The sequence below is a fragment of the Hippopotamus amphibius genome, chromosome 7 (assembly GCF_030028045.1).
Source record: "Hippopotamus amphibius kiboko isolate mHipAmp2 chromosome 7, mHipAmp2.hap2, whole genome shotgun sequence".
Taxonomy (NCBI): Eukaryota; Metazoa; Chordata; class Mammalia; order Artiodactyla; family Hippopotamidae; genus Hippopotamus; species Hippopotamus amphibius.
The window spans coordinates 124,143,895-124,164,749 of NC_080192.1; the positions used below are offsets into that span (position 1 = coordinate 124,143,895).

Below are 20,855 nucleotides of genomic sequence, written 5' to 3' on the forward strand. Positions count from 1 at the left end.
TGTGGGGTGCAGGCCACGGGGAGGGCAGCTGGGAGGGGCTCGCTGCTCCCTCCCTCCCACCTGCACAGGATTTCTGCCCCGCCGTGCTCAGCACACTGCCGGCAGCTGCTCAGCCGGCTGCGCAGCCAGAGCAGCTAGCCCTGGGCGCCTGATGGCAAGGCTCAAAGCAAGTGGCCAAGCAGCGGGGCCGCCAGGGCCAGAACCTAGCCCCGCACTCCAGCAACCCCTCCACAAGCTGGGGAAAGTGAAGGGGCCAGAGAAGCCGCAGAGAAGAGGCTCCCGGCCTCCGAGCCCTCACCCATCCCCGAAGGCAGCAGCCATGTGAGAAGAGCCTCAGCTGCAAAAGCTTGGGGGGCGGCAAACCCCAGCAACCTGACCAGCCCCTGCGGGGGGCGGGCAGGACAGTGACAACACCAGGTGCATGCTGCCAGAACAGGATGGCCCCCTGTCCGTTCCTGTCCTCACGGCTGGGTCCGGTGCCCCTTAGGAAGGCGCCTGCCTCTGCTCACCCAGGGATATGTCGTCCCCTCACTGCACAGGGAGCTGGGTGAGGAGGGCCGCTCATCCTTCTCCGCTTGCCCTGCACCAAGCACAGTGTCCCGCACACAGCAGGTGCTCTAGCAGCATTTGCTGAATGGAACTGAAATGTGACCCCTATTCTGCCTCTTATTACATCCTGGGGACAGTGAACAAGTCATCGCTGGGCCTCAGTTTTCTGGTCTCTGAATTGGAACCCACCAGACCCTGCCAGAGAGTGGCCATGAGGGTCCAATCAAAGGAGAGGAAGCAGGTAAGACTGTTTGCCTGTGACCCTGCCTGTTCCTAAGGCTCTGCCCATTTATAAAGAGCTCCTTCCACGTACCAGTTTCTATGACTTAGGTGTCCTCTGAAGGTGTCACCTGAGGTGAATTGGGCTGGGCAAGCCCGCCTCTAGTTTCTGCTCAGCTATTAATTTGCTGTGTGTCCTTGTGCAAGTAGCCTCCCTTCTCTGGTCCTTGGTCTCTTTGCCTGGTCATCCAGGGGGTCTGAGTTTCCTTTCTCAGTTCACAATGGCCTGCTTCTAAGACTGGAGGTTTGAGGGTACAGCAGGATGGGTGGAGATTAGACACAAGGAAGCTGTTACAGGACAAGGGGAAGGAAGGCTGGGGGCTGCTGTCTTTAATGCCCGGGGGCGCCTATGTGATGTCTGCTCCTGTCTGAGGACAGGGAGATGGCTTCTGGGAACCCTTTCTAGGATTTCAGGAGCACAGGGGACTCCTATTCATTCTCCCACTTTTGCATATTTTGTGTGCCCTGGCAAGGCTGGCTATCAATTACCAACTGGGTAACGCTGGACGCTTCCTCCCCAGGTGTGGCTGTGTGGAAATGGGAATCAAGCAGTGACTCTGTGGGCTTCCTCTGAAGCTCAGCCTCCTGCTCCTGGCTATTCAGAGCCTAGCAGGCTCCAGGCTGGGTATTTAATTATGTCCATAGACTAGGCTTATGCATATCCAAGAATGGGAGCATCTGAAAGGCAGGACCGGACCTATTAAGGAAAAGGGTACAGGACGGCTCTTCCGTTTGCTCTCTGTGTGGCCTTAGGCAAGTCTGAACCTCAGTTTTTTCAGCTGTAAAATGGAGATAAAAACAACTGACTGATGGGGCGTCAGTGGTAGAACCATGGCAACAAGATAGCGGAGAGAGGGTCCAGACTCAGTCTGGAGGCTCTGCCCTGACGTCGCGGGTGACAGGCCCCTTTCCCTCGCTGGTCCCAGGAATGGCTCGGAGCCCCATAGCAGGCGCTCTTGAGCACCTGCAGCAGCCCAAGGGTTCATGAGATACGGACTAGTGGGCAGTGGGAGATTCAGACTCCAGGAGACGGATGGCGAAGCTGGCTGACCTGGAATTACGGGTAGCAAGTCCGCCGCCTCTGGAAGATCTGGTGTGCAGGCACCCGGAGCAGATACTGGGCAGCCTGCAGGGAGCTGGGCTCCCCCTGCCCCCAGGCTCCAGGGGAATGCAAGGAAAGCATTTCTAAGTCATGCCAGTTAGGAGGAAATCAATGAGACAAACACAATAAGTGCAGCAACTCCTTAGTCATCAACCAGCTTCCTTCACAGCCTGAGAGGCAGTGCAAGGTGCTGACAAGGCAGCACATTTCTTTGTATTTTCAGCCACACAGTCTCATTTGATCCTCATAACTCTGCATGTGCAAGGAGGTAAAGAGGCACACGCATCTTACAGGGAAGGGAGAGGGAACAGAGAGGTTAGGGGGCTCGCCCAAGCTCACACAGCCAGGTGGTGGCAAACTCGGGGCTAGGACCCAGATCCTTATTCCCAGCCATGTTCCCTTCTCGGCTCAGAACCCTAAGAGGCTTTTTGGTGGGTACATAAAAGGTCCCATCCTGCCCCCCAAATCTTCCAAGATTTAAAGACATTTTAGCAAAAGAGAAATTAGAAGGCACCAATTTGCAACATGTAGGAAGAGTTCAGATGACAAAGGCCACCCTGCATGCCTCCCAGAAGTAACCTTGAAAAGCGGCCCAACAGACTCGTCCCAGGCCTCCCAGATGGGACCACATGGTGAAGGCGTGCCCTCCTGAAGGGAGTCGGGACTCTGCTGCTCTGCCCCTGTGTGTGATGCCCCCACTGCCGTGTACGTATAGCATGTGGTCTGCGGCCCCAGAGGCCCCTAAGTGAAGATGGCAAGGACAGGCCAGGGATGGGAGGCTGCGAGGGTCCACCAGACCCTCCAGGGTCCCCCAAGGGAAAATTGTACGTGAGAGTTTTCCCTCATTCCTCTTCTCTGAGTTCTTCCTGGGCGGGCAGGCTGAGAAGCTGCTGGACGGGAAGCAGGACACCAGAGTTCCCATCCCAGTTTTGTGACCTGGGCAAGTTTTTTTCTGCTCTGGCCCTGCCGAGCTCACCTGCACAGAACGGGGTCCTCTGGGAGTGATGTGTGCAACGTGCCATGGGGCTGCTTTCCTTGGGGGGGCCTGTGGGGATTTCTAGCTGAGAAGCAGACAGGAAATGTGGTTCCCAAGTGTGAGGACACTCAGACTTCGGGAGCCCTCCCACTTCTGCTGCATCCTTGCTTCTTCCCAGTAACAAGTCCTGGACTGCATCCTGTCACTTCCAGGAACTGCCTCCCTGCCCCTCTCACGCCCACACCAATGCATCTACATCCAGAGACAAGTGGGGGCCTGGGACTTCCCGGGCTTAGGTTCCCAGATGTCCCCTGCTTCCGCTCTCCCCCCAAGACACACACAGCCCCTCAGGTCCGGGCAGAGGGGCCACACCCTGAACAAGGACCACACTTTGTCCAGCTCTGGCCCAGGGCCTGAGTGCTCCTTCCTGTGAAGCCTGAGGCCCGGGGAGCCCTTGGGAGCAGCTGGCTTTCCAGAACGTGGCATACTGGGCCTCGCCCCAAGGGTGGCTCTGTGTGGACTGGATAATGATGCCCTGTTTTTCTGGTGCGACACAGCCCTGTGCCTGGCATGAGGCTCAGTGAGCGGAACGGGGGCTGGATTTCAGGCTTGACACACCCCTCAGTTAGGTGCACTCCTGCAGGGCTGTCCACGGACTATCCGTGGGGCTCTGCCCGGCCCTGGGCTGGAGGAAGGCAAGAAGCACCCCATCTGTGCTGTGGCCAAACCCAGAATTCTGAGAGCCCCAGGCAAGAAGCCATGCGAAGTCTGCTTGGCTCTGTGCACACTCTTGCGTGCTTGCGCGGGGGGGGGGCGGGGTGTGGCGGGAGGCGTGATGTGTGTAGATGGGGGGCATATGTGTATAAGTATGAAATGAACTACTGAGTTCTGCGGCTGATTGTGAAGGATGAGGAGGGGGTCTTCCTACTGGAAAGTTTCCTCATGTGGGGTGCCCTTGATATCTGAGGGTGTCTGATCCTTGTCCCCCCATGTTCCTGGTCTCTGTGGAGTGCTGAGGTCAGCACTGCCCCAGGCTGACGATGCAGGGGTGGCGGCCCGGCTCTCCGCTCTTGTTTTTATCACAGGCCTGCAGCTGCATTTACAGTCTAGACTCAGGAGGGCAGAGAACAAACTGGCTGGCATAGATACACACAGGGGCTCCCACGTCTCCCAGAGGTGGGATGAGAGCTGGTGGTAGTCAGTGCAGGGTGGGAGGGGATAGGAAGGGCCGGCTAGAAAACCAAGCCCCCAGTTTACTGTAGAGCAGCCACTGAGGTCCACAGGGAAAGTCAGCAGAAAAGGTAGAGGAATAGGAAAAGAATGGAACGGAGCAGAAGCTGAGGAAGGCAGGAGTCCCTAGAAGCAGGGCCACCACATACAGCTGCATAGGCTGGACTGTGCAACTGCAAGGTAGGCCATTCACGTAGATTACCCTGGGGTTGTTTAACAGGGTGGCCCTGAGTGGCAGATAAAGAGGAAAGAAGGGAGCTCACTGTGATCCAGACCCAGAACTGACGTCTGTGTTTCCATTACCGTCTGTGGACCTCACAAGGTCACGTGATGGGTATCATTACCCCTTGTTGTGCATGGGGACATTAAGGCTCAGGGGAAAAATGTGACCTCTTGAGACCCACAGGTTCTAAAACCCAATGCTCTAAACTCCCAGTCCAGTGCCCTTGGAAACCCCGAAGGCTGGAGTCCTCTCTGGACCCACCTGTCAGGTGTCACCAGCCTTGCAGGGACAGGTGCCACCCACCCCCTGGGTAGTTCAGGTGGAGAACTTTGGCTGTTGCCTGAGCCTTCCTCGAGGAGACGCAGGCTGTCTGTGTGACACAGTAAATTCTCCCTAGGTCTAAACTCAGGATGAGCCTAGAGGAAGACTTAAGGGATGAGGGTAGGGACAGCTCAGGAGAGAGGGAGTATTTAGGGAAATAAACAGAAAAAAGACAGAGAGCTGCCCAAGCTGTACCCCCTCCATGGGGCCCTGAACAGGGTGCCAGTGAGCTTACAAAGGGTAGGTAAGCTGGAAGGGGGTGGAGGGAGATGCCCCTTCCCCCAGGGCTGTGGGGTCTATGCCCCCCTCACCCCTGTACCAGCAATACATGCGCTTCACCCCAGGCACGTGTGGGAGGAAGGCAGACAGTCACCGAAGGTCAGTTCAGGGCAGAGTTCCGGCTGCTGCCTGGAGAGCTCTTGCCAGTCCAAAGCCTTCCCTTCCCGGAAGCTGCCTTCTGAGTGCCCGTTTGGCTCCTGCCCAGCTCCCAGCTCCAGGACCTGGGTGGGTGTGGCTTCGTCAGCTCTTCTTACCAGAAACACAGTATGAGGCACAGAAAGGGTCAGGGGCTACCTGGGGCATGCAGCGTGCTGTGACAGGAGAGGCTGCGGGAGGGGAGCCAGGAGCTGTGGTTGCCAGATGTCTACAGCACCCATCTAGTATTTTAGAGGCAGGAAAAATCCAATGACGATGGTAAGGATCTATAACACCTCACGTTTACTGGGCACTTGCTACGTGCCAGGCAGGAGGCTTTTTATCTCTTTTAATCCTCAGACAACCTAGAAGGTAGAGAGAATTATGTCCCCTACTCTACAGATGAGCCAGCAGAAGGAAAGAAACCTGCCAGGTCTCCCTGTCGGGAAGTGTTAGAGGCAGGCGCAGAACGCTGGTGGGCTGGCTCCCGAGTTCCATGCCAGCGACCTCCCTCAACCAGCAATGACCCACCTCTGTCTGGAATGAGCAGTCTTCGAGTGCTTTCACAGACCCAGGTCCCTACTCTCAGGCCCCAGAGCACACTGTCGCCCTCACGTTGTGAGGGTGACACGAAGTCCTCTGCACGCACTTGCCTCCCCTGCAGAGCTGCAAGCTCCCGGGGTAGCAGGGACTTCAGATGCAAGCCAGGGTCCGGCCCACGAGGAAACCCAATGAAATGCGTAAGGCAGACACTGACGTCTCCATTTCACAGATGAGAAGACCGAGGCCAGTTGTCTCCTGAGCTGCAGTGGACCCAAACCCACTTGCTGGCCCTAGTTTAGGATGACCCCACACAGCACACGAGGCAGCACTGGCTCATCAAGAGACAGCAAGGCCCCGGGAGCCTCTCTCCTGCTATATAAGCCAGAGAAGGTACCAGAAAGAACCCAGAGCCAGAGCCAGCCCTACCAGGCGGCTCGCTTACCTCGGCTGATCCTCTGCTTCTCCCCAGAGAGGATGCCCGGCGTGTCGATGACGCTGATGCTCTCCAGCACTGGGTTGGGCAGCTGGGCGCACACAAACCTGCGTGGGTGGGAGGAGAGCCGGGGTGAGCCGCCGTCCTGTTCTCGCCTCTCAGGCACCCTCGCTTCAGCCCCACGCCAACCTCTGTGCCCTGGGCAGAGGTTCCGATGGGCTGCCTTCCAATGCAGACTCCCAGATCCAAGCTAGACTCAGCCCCAGCAGTGGGCCCAGGATCTGTACTTGGAGGAAGCTCCCAGGGTGACCCTAAGGCAGCTGTGGGCCTATGTCTGTGAGCCCCTGCTGTCAGGGACACCAGGATGTCCACCCTCGATCCCTGCCTCTCAGGAGCACAGTCTGGTGGAACAGTGGAGGCGTGCACAAGGATATAGGTGTGATGGGAAAAGCAGCCCCAAGGGAGGTCACGTGAAGGGCTTGGGAGATTCAAAGTGGAGGGGAGGCTTCCTGGAGGAGGAGGCACTGCAGTTGCCCTCGAAGAATGGGTCACACCACCCAGGAACATTTATCTGGGCTTCTAAAAGGCTGTCCAAATACCAATCATTGCTATTAGGATAGCAGTCAAGCCTTATTCAAGGAAATAGTTCTACTATTACATCCCCAAAACTCAAATACAAATTGGTAAACCTAAGCTAGATCCTCAAGCATTCTCTCTTAAATGCCATTTTTGGTGGAAGCCAACAAAGTGTCTGACCATTGCAGGTACATTTCATGGTCCCATAGTCTCTGGGAACAGACAGGGAAGGGAGCCTCTGCTACCCAGTGAGGTGACTGCAGAGATGCAGTTTAGATGAGGAGGCCAGGGATGCACGGGAAAGAGGGTCCAGGAAGCTTCTCAGAGAAGGCAGAACCTGAACTGAGACCTCAAAAGATGACCAGCATTTGCCGCGCAGACGAGGATGCGGGCAGGAAGCCAGGGTGCATGCGTGTGTGTGTGTGTGTGTGTGTGTGTGTGCGTGCGTGCGTGTGTGTAGCTACGTGAAGATACAGACATGCACAGAAGGGAGACGGCCATGTGAAGATGGAGCCAGAGATTGGAATTAGGCTGCCACAAGCAAAATGCCTGGAGTAACCAGAAGCTGGAAGAAGCAAGTAAAGATTCTCCTCTACAGGCTTCAGAGGGGGCATGGCCCTGCTGACACCTTGATCTTGAACTTCTCGCTCCAGAACTATGAGTCAATAGTTATTTTAAAGCCACCCGGTTCATGGTAATTTGTTTTGGCAGCCCTAGGAAACTAATAGAAGCAGTGTAAATGCGGCACAGAGATGGGATTGGGGGAGAGGAAAAGGAGGGAGAGAGAGAGAGAGAGAGAGAGAGAGAATGAATCTGTGTGTATACAGGCACCATTCCAAGGGGACACTCATCACTGAGATGAGAACCGGAAGGCAGAAGCAGCTAGAGATATGGCCGGACAGGGAGACAGGGGCCAGATCACCAGGGCCTTGCAAGCCACATTAAGAAATGTGGATATTATACAGAGGGCAGTAAAAAGCCACTGGAACATTTTAAGCAAAAGAGTGACACAATCTGATATGATGGTTGTCAGCTCAGTTCAACAAATATTTATGAAGCATGTGCTGTATTTCTGGCACCGCGCTAGACAGTGGGGGCAGAAAAGTCCACAGCACAGCCCCGGTCCCACCCATTGAGCCTGGGGCCCAGCCACATTCTGCTCCTTAGGGTCTAAGGCACACCCCACTATAAACGCCACGTTTTGCTGAAGGCAGCTTGGGCGGGGCTGCTGTCACTTGGTGACCAGGTGTACACGGGGCTGGTGTCTGCGGCCAGGGCTGCAGCCAAGGCATCACCCAGGCCAGGTGCCTGGAGTGAGGAGGGCGGGGGGCTGAGGGTGACACCAGGTCATAGGAGCCAAAAAGAAAGGGGACCAGGGGAGACTGGAGAGGTTCTGCCAGGGCAGCAGGAGGAGGGCCACGGAGCTGAGAGGGGCTGGTGGGTGAGAGAAGGCAATACCCAGGAGAGATGGGGTAAGGTGAGGACGGAACGTGCTCACGGCTTATCACTGAGAGGCCACGGATGACCTTCACGTGGGCAGCTGTGACAGGGTGAAGCCATGTTCCACAGGTTGGGGGAACAGGAAGAAGTGAAGGTGAAGCCCAGAAACGGGGCTATGGGAGGAAAGCCGGGGGTAAGAGCTAGTAGGGCCTGCTGCAGGGTTTTCAAGAGGAGACAGAGAGTTCCATGCGGAGAAGGAGCCAACGGAGGGCGGAGCTGTCAGAAAGAGGAGGAGTGACTGGCAGAGCCGTCCCTGGGGTAGGGGGAAGGGAATCCATGGATACGCGCTTCCAGCTTCTCTAGAATAGGAAGCAAGGTCATCGGCTGAGAGAGAATGAGGCGTCTGGAGAAGGCGTGGAACACCCGCAGGGAAGGGGAGCGGAGATGTCAAGGGGTGCGAAATAGGACCACAAGGCAGCACCGATTCGGGAAGCAGATGTCTGGGGCGAACGTGCGGCTGCAGTGAGGCTGGTGGCACAGGGAGGCCCTCCCCCACCCCAGCCCACTCCACCCGCGCCCCGATCCCTGTAATTCTTCCAATGGACATGCCTGGCAGATCCCCAGCCAACAGTTCATCTGCACATCTGTCACTCCGCTGCGGCGCGCTCCTGCGGAGGAGCACGAGCCTCACGCTGCCAGCTGCACGTGCAGGGCCGTCTCCGTACGTCACAGTGTTCCTGCGCTGAGCCACATTCTTTCATCCTCTCTGCTTTTATATACATATATTTTTCTATATATGTATTATATACATATTTGCAGTTTTCTCTGGCTGGAATCTCCTTTTGTCTTTTTTTTTTTTTTAACTCAGTGTGATTTCCCTCATGATTGAACATCTGTGTCAAATGCCAACTTTTCCACAAAGTCCTCTTGCCTTGGAGGAGGACATTACTATTATCCTATTTTACAAATGGGAAAAGTGAGACACAGAGCAGCTAGGTGATCTAAGATCGTGGTGCTATTCGGTGGGATTTGAACCCAAGTTGGTCTGCAGCCAAAGCCCATAGTCTTTACCTTTACTCGAAAAGCCTTTACCTCTACTCTAAAAGATAGTAGTTTAAAAATTTTTGAATGCAATATGCATGCAAAGTTGTGGAGTGGCTTATATAACAAGCATGATCAGGGGATCAGCCTGCATTCTAGTGAAGCAGAATAATGGCAAGACCCGGGTGAGCTTGTCAAGCAGTCCCTAGAGCTTCCTGCATTCAAAGCAACCCCATGACCCTGGTGTCTGCAGGCTGACTTGTCCCAGCGGAGGTGACGTCCAAGGTCACAGAGTGAGTTTAGTAGGAGGGTGAGTGCTCAAAGCCAGGGCTTCTACCTTACGTCCAGGGTTCCTGCCACCAAATAAAAATAATATCCAGGAACAGAGAGGAAACTTCTTTTGCCTCCTTCCAGTTGGATGCAAAGTGCTTCCACAGTAGAGGCAAAATCTGGGAACTACACAGAGCAGCTCTCTCTGCTTTTCCTGGAGGGAGGTGCAGATTAGAGAGATGTGATTTAAGAGGGTGAGTCAAAAATTATCTGCACTCTGGCTGTAGAATTTATTTTAGAAAAGACAAATACATCATTTTTTGACATAATCTCCTTGCTTTTCAGTACACTTTGTCCATCTGTCAACAAGCTTTCATATTCCCTCACTAAAAAATGTTTTAGGCTGAGTTGTGAGCCATGAATGTACCACTGTCTTCACTTCTTCATCGAAAGTGAATCTTCCTCCTCGTAGGGCTACTTTCAGGGGACCAAACAGGTGAAAGTCCAAAGGAGCAAGATCAGGACTACAGGGAGGATGCTTTAACACCTCAAAATCAAGTTTTTGCAGAGTGTCGACAGTGTGGGCACAAGTGTGCAGATGTGCACACCCTCAGACCACAGAAAACGAATCACTGCACGCTGTTCTTTCGTGCAAATCACAAGTGGGGCATCCATGTTTGCTGGCACCACAGTTGCAAATGAACTGATGTAACACGTTCACACCTACACAGTAGTGACTGGGGAGACAGTAGCCTTGAACAGAAAGAGCTGATAGGACAGTGTGGCCAACAGAAGTGTCAATGTAACCAGAGTGCGGATAATTTTTGACTCACCCTCGTAACTAGTTGGACCCTTCCCTGCTCCTTGATCAGGAGAGATAAGCCCAGTGTTTGCAGCTCTCACATCCCTAATCAATGGTGGTTTCATTCCCAGCAAGAAGGGGACAATCAAGAGAGATTCCAGGTCTGGAAAAGGTATAGAGTCTCCCAAGACCCTGCCCTGCCCTTTCACTTCTCATACTCCAAGAAAAGAGAGCATCCAAGGTGTGTGTGTTCCCTCTGCACTCACCTGTTCAAGAAGGCATTGCCAAAGGCGTTCAGTTTCCTGAAAGGTTTCTTAGGATCCACCACCAGGGCGTTCCCGGGGATGATACCCTCCACCTCTCCCTGCATCACCGCAATGAAGGAGTCCGTGGTTGGCTCGGGCCCAATCCTCATGCCTGGGAAATCCTGTTCCAGCAGGTACCTGGCAGAAGGAAACAGTCATAATGCAGGGATTCTGTTCGCAGATCAACACCGCATGCCTACAGTGAGGCAGACGCTGGGGTGAGTCAGGGCAGAGGGGCAGATCCAGAGCAGGGAGATTTCATGGCAGGGAGAGGTTTTCGTGGATGGGGAATCCAAAGACCTTTGGGAGGAGGTGGGGTTTCTGTTGAACTTAAAATATCAAATCTGTCCTTCTTGGTCCTTATCTTTTCCCCTCCATGAAGCAGTGGCGGTGGGGCGGGTGGGGAAGGAGAAAGGTTTGGGCTCAGAAATAAAGAATGGCTTGAAACTGATCCCTACACAGAATGCTGTAGACTTCACAGCTGAAGGGAGTCTTCCAAAGTCCCCGCACACAGGCCTGGTTAGAATTAGACCACCCATAGGCCCTGCTGGCTGTCCATAGGTCGTAATTTATTTATCTGCATAGTCAGTCAATTAATGTAAAAATAGCACGTACATGATACAAACTGTGTGGGGGGGACACTATGACAAGTGGATCTCCATCCCACCCTAGACGTGTGGTCCCACCCTCTAGCACAGGTACCAAGCTGTGGCCCCAGGGGACAGGTACCTCCCTTTGCTCTGCTCCAGGCATGAGCAGTGAGAACCCAAGGCCAGCACCCCTCTCCACAGCCCCCTTTAGCGTACATGGTGAGCCAGAGAATGAAGAGAACAAGCTGGAAAGAAAACCAGGAGGAGCTCAGAACAGCTTTGATCCCAAACAGCTTAAGGCAGAGCCCAGAACTGCCCTAGGTTGGGACTGGCCAGAGAAGAGTCCCAGGGGCCATGATGAACAAGGAGCTAAGGGGTGTGTTGTCCAAGAAACACAGACCCTTGGGTGAGCCCTCACCGTGTGCCAAGACCCTCCCCCCAACCTCAAAGGCTGATGTTCACACTGAGAAGGAAAAGTCAAAGAGCCCTCAGGAGAAGGGATGGCAAATCAGAGACTGCTGGCCGGGAAGGGAGCCTGAGACCTCCTGGACCAGCAGTCCTCAGCCGGCTGCCCGTGGAGCTACCGTGGAGCTCTAGCTAATGGTGCTTTGGCCCAGCCCAGAGGTTCTACCCCTCTGGCTCAGGGTGCGGCCCTGGTGACTGGTCCTTTGTAGGAACTCCCCAGTTGATTCTGATGTGCAACCGGGGCTGACAACCTGCTCTAGAGCCTGTCGCTATGCTGATAACACCACTGACACTCGAAAGCACGTCCATGCCAGACACCGCACTCATCACTTCGAGAATGCACCTCTTACCGGCCTCACTGCAACCCTATAGGCAGGTACAGTCGGGGTCTCCGTATCCACGGGCTCCACATCTGAGGATGCAACCAACCCCAGAGGATCTGGGTTGCATTCCGTGGTTGGCTGAATCCGAGAGTGTGGAACTCGCGGATCCGGAGGGCTGGCTGTATTGTGCCATTGTATGTAAGGCACTTGAGCATCTGCGGGGGAGGTGGAGTCCCTTGGTCCTGAAACCAGTGCCCCGAGGACACTACCGAGGGACGGCTGTACTGAGGAAACCGAGGCTTTGGAGGGTCACGTGGCTCCTCCACGTTAAAGAGCTAACAGGGGAGCTGGAACCCAGACCCTTCTCAGTCTGACACCAAATCCTTAGCTCTTCAACGGTCTTCTGCCCTGAGGAAATGCTCTCTGCCCACCCCGTGCCACCCCAAGGTGGGTCTGCTCTGCCCAGAGAGTGGCAGCCGGGGGACCGGCTGGGGTTTCTTCTGGCTCATCGACACCCCTTTGTGTTCTGAGCTGTTACTTTACTCCGTGCTTCCGGGGCAGTTCAAGTCGGGTTGCCACGGTCTCCTTCCCCAAGGGGCTGCGGTGGGGGAGATGCTGCCCGGGGCCACCCCGCCTGCACCAGAGGTTTCAGGTTGCCTTGGGAAGCCCCTCATCTCCCTCCAGGATCCCAGCCCAACATTCTGTGTGTGAAGACAGGATTTCCTCCCATCAGAGGATCATTTCGAAAGCTGGGTTGTGATGAGACTAAATCACCACAGCTGCACTTGGACAGTGCTTTCTGCTTTCTCAAACGCGCCTCTCCTTCAGGGCCTCGGGGGAGAGGCAGGGATGCTCAGGGCCTGGGGCCAGCAGACCTGGTTTCTCTAACCTTCAGAAGGTTCTTGGCCTCTGCAAACCTCAGCACTTTCCTCTACAACACGGGAGATCACCGCTCTGATTTATTAAGCACCTACGACATGGCACGCACTGTTCCAGACTTGCCACGAATTATCTTGTTTCATCTCATGTTTCCTCTGATCTGAGCTCTGTGACCCTTCTCATCAAATGGGCCTCATAGGTAAACCCACCTCATCGGGTGTTCTGAGAGTTAAATAAGTTACAGACCTTAAGCCCTTAAACCAGTACCTAGCACTTAGATCACCATCCCATTTTTTTTTTAAATTATTTTTTGGGGGTACACCAAGTTCAATCATCTGTTTTTATACACATATCCCCCACCATCCCATTTTACAGAAGAGAAGACAAAGGTTAAACTATTTGCTGCAGGTCACACAATCAGTAAAGAGCAGAGCTAGGACTTGAACCTGACGCTCATGCTCCTAACCACTACATTCAGGGTCTCCCTTCCCGCCTGAGGTCTCTCCTTGACCAGGAAATGCAAAAGGACTGAGCACCCCCTTGGGACTAGAAGGAGGAGTGGGACAAGAAGGCCACAAAGGAATCTGGTTTGGCAGGAGGCTGGCCGGGGGCCAGGCCTTGGGGGGGAAATGTTAGGCTTAAGGGTCCACAAACCCAGGAACTACTCATCTCCATAAACATCCGCCCTTGGGGTTCACAGCTCAGCCTCAGTGGGTGGGATGTGGCAGCAAAAGCTGTTGCTACTGGGTGACCAGAGCAGGCCCCAGGCCCACTGGATCTAAAAGGATATTCTTGGGACTTGATGCAGTTTCATGAGAATCAACACTGTGATCTGGAAACCCCATCCATTCCTGCCCGTGTGCAGGGAGCATCTGTCCCAGCGGGTGCTGGGGTGAGGGGCCCCGAGCAGTGGGTGTGGCCCGTGCGAATTCTGTGGCAGAAGGAGGGTGGTGGGTCTCATCAAAGGCTCAGGGACAACTGAAATAGACAGGGCTGGAAGAAGACAGTCTGAGGCAGCCTCGAAAATGCCCAGCCTGAACAGGGCCAAGCAGCAGCGAGGAAGTACCTTCCTGACCCAGGCGGCTCAGACTCCATCCCTGAGACGCACTGTGCTGGCAGGTGAACAAAGGGGGATGCTCCCCGGCATTGCGGGGACTTCCTGGGATGTTCTGGAGCTGCAGCCGCGAGCGGTCCAGCAAGGGCCTGGGGGCTGGGCCTGCTATCCTGCTCCCTCCGCTAAACCCACGTGACCCCAGATTTGCTGACCACACATGGGTCTGGAGAAACACAGAGTCCAATGAAGCCAACAGCAAGTCCAGGGATGCAGTCAGGCCAAACAGAGAACCCAGGGCTGGGTAAATTCTCAGGGACATCTGGGCATGGCCTGCAGCCCTGAGTGTCCCCTGAACAAAGCCACCCCTGTGTCCAGAAAGGAAAACCTATTGAGGGAATCTCATGGCCGCTTCTCTGTGGGGAGTGATACAGATCGCCTCTGTTGCCAGGCAAAAACATTCCCAAGGCAGTGTAAAAAAAGAAAAGTTAATTCAAGCCTGGGTGGGAGCAGCTGAGACGGGGAAGCACGAGAATAAAGAGGGGCTGGTAGGCTGAGTACCTGCTGGGAGGCACGTGCTGTTCTGAGACCTTTCCCTGAATTATTCCACTTAATTGGTCCTAGAAGCACTGTGGGATGGCTGAATTATTTGTTTCTCAGGTGATCAGGTTGAGATGGAGGTTGCCTAAGTTCAGGGCCAAATACAAATATGTAGAGGCCCAAAGAGCTGAAAAGTTTTGGGTTCCCCCATCACCCTCCAATGTAAAATAAATACTGAACTATAAAATGGGTATAAGGAAGGCCAACGCAATTCTGATTTTTCCCATGAGGACGACTTTTCTTATATTTTTCTTAAGCAAACTATTTCCTGACATTTCCCTCATTTTTTGGTGTCCTGCTTGGCTGGCAACCTAAGCGTGTGGCTTGCTTTACTGGTGACCTCAGCACCCCGGGTAAGGCGTGGAGCCAAGAATCTTAACCCAGTCTCCAGTGTACTGGTCTCTGCAATAATGGGGCCAAACCTCCCTGCTGCTGGGATGGCACCCAGGGTGGGGAACAGAGGGGCTGGGGCCACCAGCAGTGCCACCAGAGGCCTTGGGCTGGCTGGCCCCTCTGCCTCGGCTCAGTTAGGGAATGAGCCTTGGTGGGTGGCTGCTTCATTGCAGATGTGTCCTTGGACAAGTCCCTCAAGAGCCCGTTGCCTCAGTTTCCCCAGTTTACCAAGTGGGGCTAATCCTGGGTTTCTAACCAGCTCAGCCGGATAGAGTGAAGGTTTTATGATGATATACGTGAGTCTGGGAAAAGCAAAGGCTACACCAGACATGTGCCCACACTGGCAGAGACAGTAATTAGAGAAAATGAACATCTCATCACTGCCAGTAAGTACTCAGCGCATTTTTACCTGGACTCCAAATCCAGGGCCCTCGCCGCCTCTGTGATGTGAAAATCCGCATAGCTCTTAATTTGCATATCTTCAGGTAGACACAGAAGGCACATATCACTTTCTGCCTTGTGTTACAGGTGTTTGTGTTATATATCTGTTTTTGTTTGTTTTGGCCACACAATGCAGCATGCCTGATCTTAGTTCCTCAACCAGGGATTGAACCCGTGTCCCCTGCAGTGGACGCGCAGAATCTTAACCGCTGGACCTCCAGGGAAGTCCCATGTATATCTGTATCTTTGATCTCTCTCAGCCTGTGTACTTCAGCTTTAAAATGGGGTCAAGACAATAATACTTGTCCTGTCTGCCTCTCAGGGTTTCAGGGAGACTGAAAATTGCCCCACGGACAACGTGAGGTAGGAGATGGGGGACTCGAGGGCCGAGTTGAGGTCTGAGTCAGCTCTGTGCTCCACAGGGCGGTCACCACTGTCCCAGGCTCGCAGCAGCCCCCACCAGGGGACAAAGTGAGCCCAGTACAAAGGAGACCAGTGGCCAGACTGTCAAGCCTCCTTCTCGCCTTGCTTCCCTGACCACTCCCTGTGACAGGCCAGCCTGAGTGACCCTATGAGGTGGTTGTCACTATTCCCATGTTAGAGACAAGGACACTGAGGTTCAGAAAGATTAGACCTTTAACAAGGTCTCTTGGCTGGGAACTGGTGGAGCCTGGGTTCTGCTAAGCCGTCCGTGTTTGCTCTGTGGCTGCATTCCCTTGTCAGTGGGAATGGGATGGAGGCCTTCCCCAGTGGTCCTTCTCCCAGTCCTGTTTCTCCTGATGACCTCCACACCTGACTCTCAAGACAGGTCTTAAGCTGGACCTCAGGCAGGTGGACCCAGTGCCTCTGCCCTAGGCCCTCTGCTCCCTTGAGCAGCATTCAGGCCTTGTAAGAGGCAGGTGAATTTCCGCCAGTCCTACTTAGGGACCAGCAGATCAGAGCCCTGGCAGGAAAAGGACATCCATGGACCTCAGAGGGGAGACGGGAGTGAGGATTTGCAGGGGTTGTGGCAGCAGGATGGGCCTGGCAGAGGTCAGTGGGTCTACCTGGAATGGAAGGGTGGCCCCTTCTCTAGCCCTTCAGCTTTCCGGAGAATCATCTTTCCTGAGTGGTGATGCTGCCATGAGGCCTGGGCAGCAGGGATGCCAGGGAGGTGATGAGAAAGGGTACAACCATAGGCAAATGCTGAGTCACCTTTGGGGGAGATGCAAAGAGCCTCCTGAAAAAGTGGGGGAGGTCGAAAGGGCTGGCTGAGCAGCCCCCCAACCGACCCACCCCACCGTGTGCTCATTCATACCTGAGTCCAAGTCACTCTATAGAAGGGCCAGGTGGTCCTCAAGACCAGCTCAGATCTCCCGGTGGAGACCCAGGCAGCTTAGCGCCGGCAGCCCCGGGCCCCACACCCTGAGACACTGGGCCTTCCAGCCCCTGGGGCAGCCATCCATTCACCTCCATGATTAGGGGGCCACATAGTGAAAGACAGGAGGGACTTGAGGCTGCAGGCCAGCGGGAGGAAGAGTGCAGGGAGAAAAACAGCAGAGGCAGGAGGAAAGGCTGCCAGGCCAGAAGGACACAGGGCTACTGTACTCGGAAGAGGCAGCCCCTGTTGAAGGAAGCATCCACCAGACCAATTTATTGTTTATTTTATTACCCTGGGCTGCTGGGCCTTAGGCCAGGGAAGTTATTTCAGGCAGAGATCATAGCCCATTAATTAGTTGTTAGAAGAATGTCCTTTTCTGCATGTTCTTCCTGAGACAAGAAACAGACCCTGAGGCAGGTACATATAACTGAAAGTGGATGGACACTCAGGAGGCAAAAGGCCAAGGGCTGGGGAATGAAGAGGCAAGTCTTTGTTTCCGAGGGAATGGTCCCTCGCAGGTTCAGGCCGGGAACACAGACACGAATTGCCGTGTTCAAGGCTAGAAGCAGGGACGGGAGAGGGTGTAGCCGCGAAGGCAGGCTGGGCTCTGCGCGCAGGCGCAATTAGCTACCCCAAGTGGAACTTTGCTTTGGGGAAGGGGTGTTGTACCAACCTACCCTCTTGGAAAGCAACTCAGAAATGTGACTCTTAATACCAAGATTAAAAAGTAAGAAAGTGTAGAAAAAATAACAACAGCAAACAAACACAAGACTCTGTACAACCTTTGACCTAGCGATTTCACTTCTGGGAATCTCTGAGGAAACAGTCTAATATGTGGGAAAATATTATGCACAGAGACATTCAGAGTGATTCTACAATGGTGAAAAATAAAATCAGAAACAAATTCAAACATTCAAAAGAAGTAGATTCGTTAAATGAATAACTGATATACGGTGAAATATCGTGCGGCTGTTAAAAATAATGCTTACAAAGATTTTTTAATTTACCCGGGAAATACTCACGCTGTAAGTGAAATAAATCTGCATACAAAATTACAAAATTACATTATGGCATGCTCTCAACTGAGTTATAAAATAGCTAAAAATACTGGAGATATATATGTATATATAATATTTAAAATGGTTTCCCCTGAGTCGTGGGATGATGGGGCATTTTTTTCTTCTTCCTCAAATTTATTCTTGTCTGCATTTTCCAATTTAAAAACATAACTGTTCAGTGGATTTAATGAGAAAAAAGGAAAATATGTCATTTGGTTTTGGAGGACTTCCCTGTGCTGCAACCCCTCCTCCCCTGCTGGTAGCCTTTCCCTCAAGGGGAGACAGCTTTTGATGCACGAGCTAAATTCAGTTACTGACATGAGTGGCGAGGGAGAACTCTTGTACTGGGAGGATAAGAAAGAGGAGGCATCTGCCTCTCCTGGCCTTCCTGTCTCCCTCAGATAAGGAGTAATCTATGGCAACTCGGCTCTGCCACTTTCTTAGACCCAGTTAACAGCCAGCATGACTCAGGCAAAGCCAGGAGAGTGTCTCAGACAAGAGGCACTTAAACACGCCTGCTGCTCCAGGATCCTGCCCTCAGGGACACGCGCTTTTCCCCATCTCCCTTCCCATTCTGCAACCATCTACTGGGAGCTCCTGTAGCTGAGACCCCGAGCAATGCCCCAGGGAGCTAAGGCACAGTAGTAAGTGCTGGTGCTATAGGAAGGAGAAGTTATAAATAACATACAAAGAATTATAACCATGGTGTGTCCAGAGGCCTGGGGAAAGCTGTGCGAGGGTAGGAGCCATCTGTAAATGGCCTACGCTTCCCATGGGGCGTAAACCTGACCAGGTGGAGGATGCATGTTACAAAGAAATCTCGTACAGAACCCAGGTAGCTCTGGAGTGCCTTTGGCGGCAGTGGGCGTTTAAGAAAATATGGGAGATGGATTAGATCAGGGGCTCTTGCCCTAAGGTCCAAGGCAGCCCTTGGACCCCCAAAATTATATATAAATTTGGGATATATGTGCATTTTTCTAAAGATGGGTCCACAGATTTCATCAGATTTTCAAAGGAGGTACTGATCTTTTGAAAAGTTAAGATGCAATGAATTAGATTCATCATTAAGGGCCCTTGTAGTTCTAACAATATAAGATATCCAAAAGCCAGTCTTCCCCCTGGGCACCCAATTTCAGAAATTAGCCTCTCAAAGCTGCTGAGTCCAAGGCAGTCCACCCCACAGGGGAAAACTCATCTGGTGTTCTGTTCAGACATGACATGTTAGTATAGTGCATGCCCTGCTCCCAGAAGGCTTGTGTTAAAAGCTTAGAGCTAGGGAAAATTTGAATCTAGAAAATCAGGAACCAGACTGAACTTTTCTGCTTTCCTTGCCAAACAAAGCACAATGCTTTGCATGTTGCAGGTGCTTGGTCAATGAATGGAAACAAGAGCATCCTTGCTTTGAAACCTTCTGCAGGAGATGAGCACCGTTGACTCTGGTGGGGGGGCAGGGGAGGGGGGGCAGGGGACTGAACCCATCACCACTATTTTGAGCCTGACTCTCAACACAGAGGGCCACAAACACCCTCAACAGCTTACAGGGCTGTGAATGAGGCCAAGGAAGATGGCCTGTCCTTGAAGGCTGTGTGGACTGAGGAATGCAGAAAAAACCTGTCTTCTAAAGATATGAAAAGGTCCTTATCATTCTGGTGGACAATATGCAGACCTCTCTGAATGCAGGGTGGACAAGTTGACTTTCTGAGGACCCCTCCAGCCCAAAGATTCTGAAATCCAAGGGAATGGATGACTCACCCTCAGAATTACAGGCATTTAGCCAGCCTTCTCCCAGGCATCTAGGACCTGCATCCCAGGTCAGCCTCCCACCCTGTAATATGGCTTTGGACAATGCGTTTAACCTCTCTATACCTCAGTTACCTCACCTGACTTGTCAAGGGGCTGAATGAGACAATGGCCAATATCCCTTCCACCTCCAAAAAGACTTTTGTATGATTACGGAGCCATTAAGATCAACGGAAAAGAAAAAAGCATTCTGCTTCTGGACAGTGCTTTTCTCCAGCCTCCAAGAGATATTTGTAAGAGCTCTGCTCAGAGAAGAATACTGATAAAAGAAGGACAAGTGGAACTACCAGAAAGGGGGCCACCGGCTCCCCAGCCCACCTCTTCAGCAGCAACTGTAAAGCTCCCATATGAGTGGCTGAAGCCTTTAGAAGGCAAGGGAAGTGGTCCTGATCATCAAGGGTATGTCCCTACAAGGAAAGGAAGTAAGACACCCCCACCAGCCTAAGGTACTCTTGCAACCAGGAGCGTTCTCTTTTGCGCCTCCTGGGTTTCAGTTTTACCATCCATAAAATGGGAAGAATAGGGATGGCTCTGAATTTTAACACTTCAAACTGATCATCAAAGCCAAGAGCTAAGTGCAATGGAGAGGCACTAGGGAGGATGGAGCAGGGGACCATCCAATGAAATTGTTTGGTAAGCTTTGGATACCCCTACACAAGAGTTTCTTCGGAGTCTTCAAATGAAGACTTCCCGCTTGTCCCCGGGCAGGAGGGGACATCGGGAGTGAGCGGAGGGCCTAAGCGCTGGGCGGCTGGGTGGGCTACGGGGCCTTTGGCCGGCTCACCTGATGAAGGTGGTCTTCCCCGTGGAGTACTGGCCCACCAGCAGGACCATGGGCTTGTTGTCGAAATCGGCATCCTCCAGGGCGGGGGAGTGAAACTCGTGGAAGCGGTAGTGCTCTTCCAGGGGCATCAGCTTGGTCCTGTAGAGTTTCTTGAGCCCCTCGCTCACAGTCTGAAAGACCTCGGGGTCCTTCCTGCGGCGGTCGTCGGAACGCAGCCAGCTGAACATCGCGGCCACTGCTCGCCCGCTCGCCCCCTGTGCGCAGTCCCAGCAGGAGAGCGCGGAGTCTGGCGACCCGGGCTCCTTGGGAAGGCGTCCTGCAAGGCGGGCCAGCAGGGCTTCCAGCCGCGCCGCCGCCTCACCGGAGCGCGGGGCTCAGCCACACCATGGCCCGGGAGCAGGGCTCGGGGATCCCTGGGGCGACTGCGCGGGGCTTAGAACGCGCTCTTCCCCTGCTACTAGGACCAAGCCCAGCCCCGCTTCATCCAGCAACCAAGGCCGGAGGGAGAAAATTTATCTGGGCTGCGCGGGAGGGCGGCGATCTTGGGAAAAAGTCAAACCTGCAATTAAAATGTCAGATGCCGGGGTCCCCGGTCTCCCCCAGCTCC

General features: G+C 53.6%; 1 protein-coding gene across 1 annotated transcript in view; it reads right to left on the reverse strand.

The window, feature by feature from the left end:
* The window catches only part of EHD3 (EH domain containing 3), a 28,598-nt gene extending 7,990 nt beyond the window's left edge, over positions 1-20,608 (reverse strand). The window contains exons 1-3 of the mRNA XM_057741900.1: positions 20,249-20,608; positions 10,466-10,642; positions 6,080-6,177 (exon numbers count right to left, since the gene is read on the reverse strand). Coding sequence (XP_057597883.1) covers positions 6,080-6,177; positions 10,466-10,642; positions 20,249-20,475 — 502 coding nt within the window. The 5' untranslated portion in view covers positions 20,476-20,608. The remainder of the gene's footprint in view (positions 1-6,079; positions 6,178-10,465; positions 10,643-20,248) is intronic.
* Between the last annotated feature and the right edge of the window lie 247 nt (positions 20,609-20,855).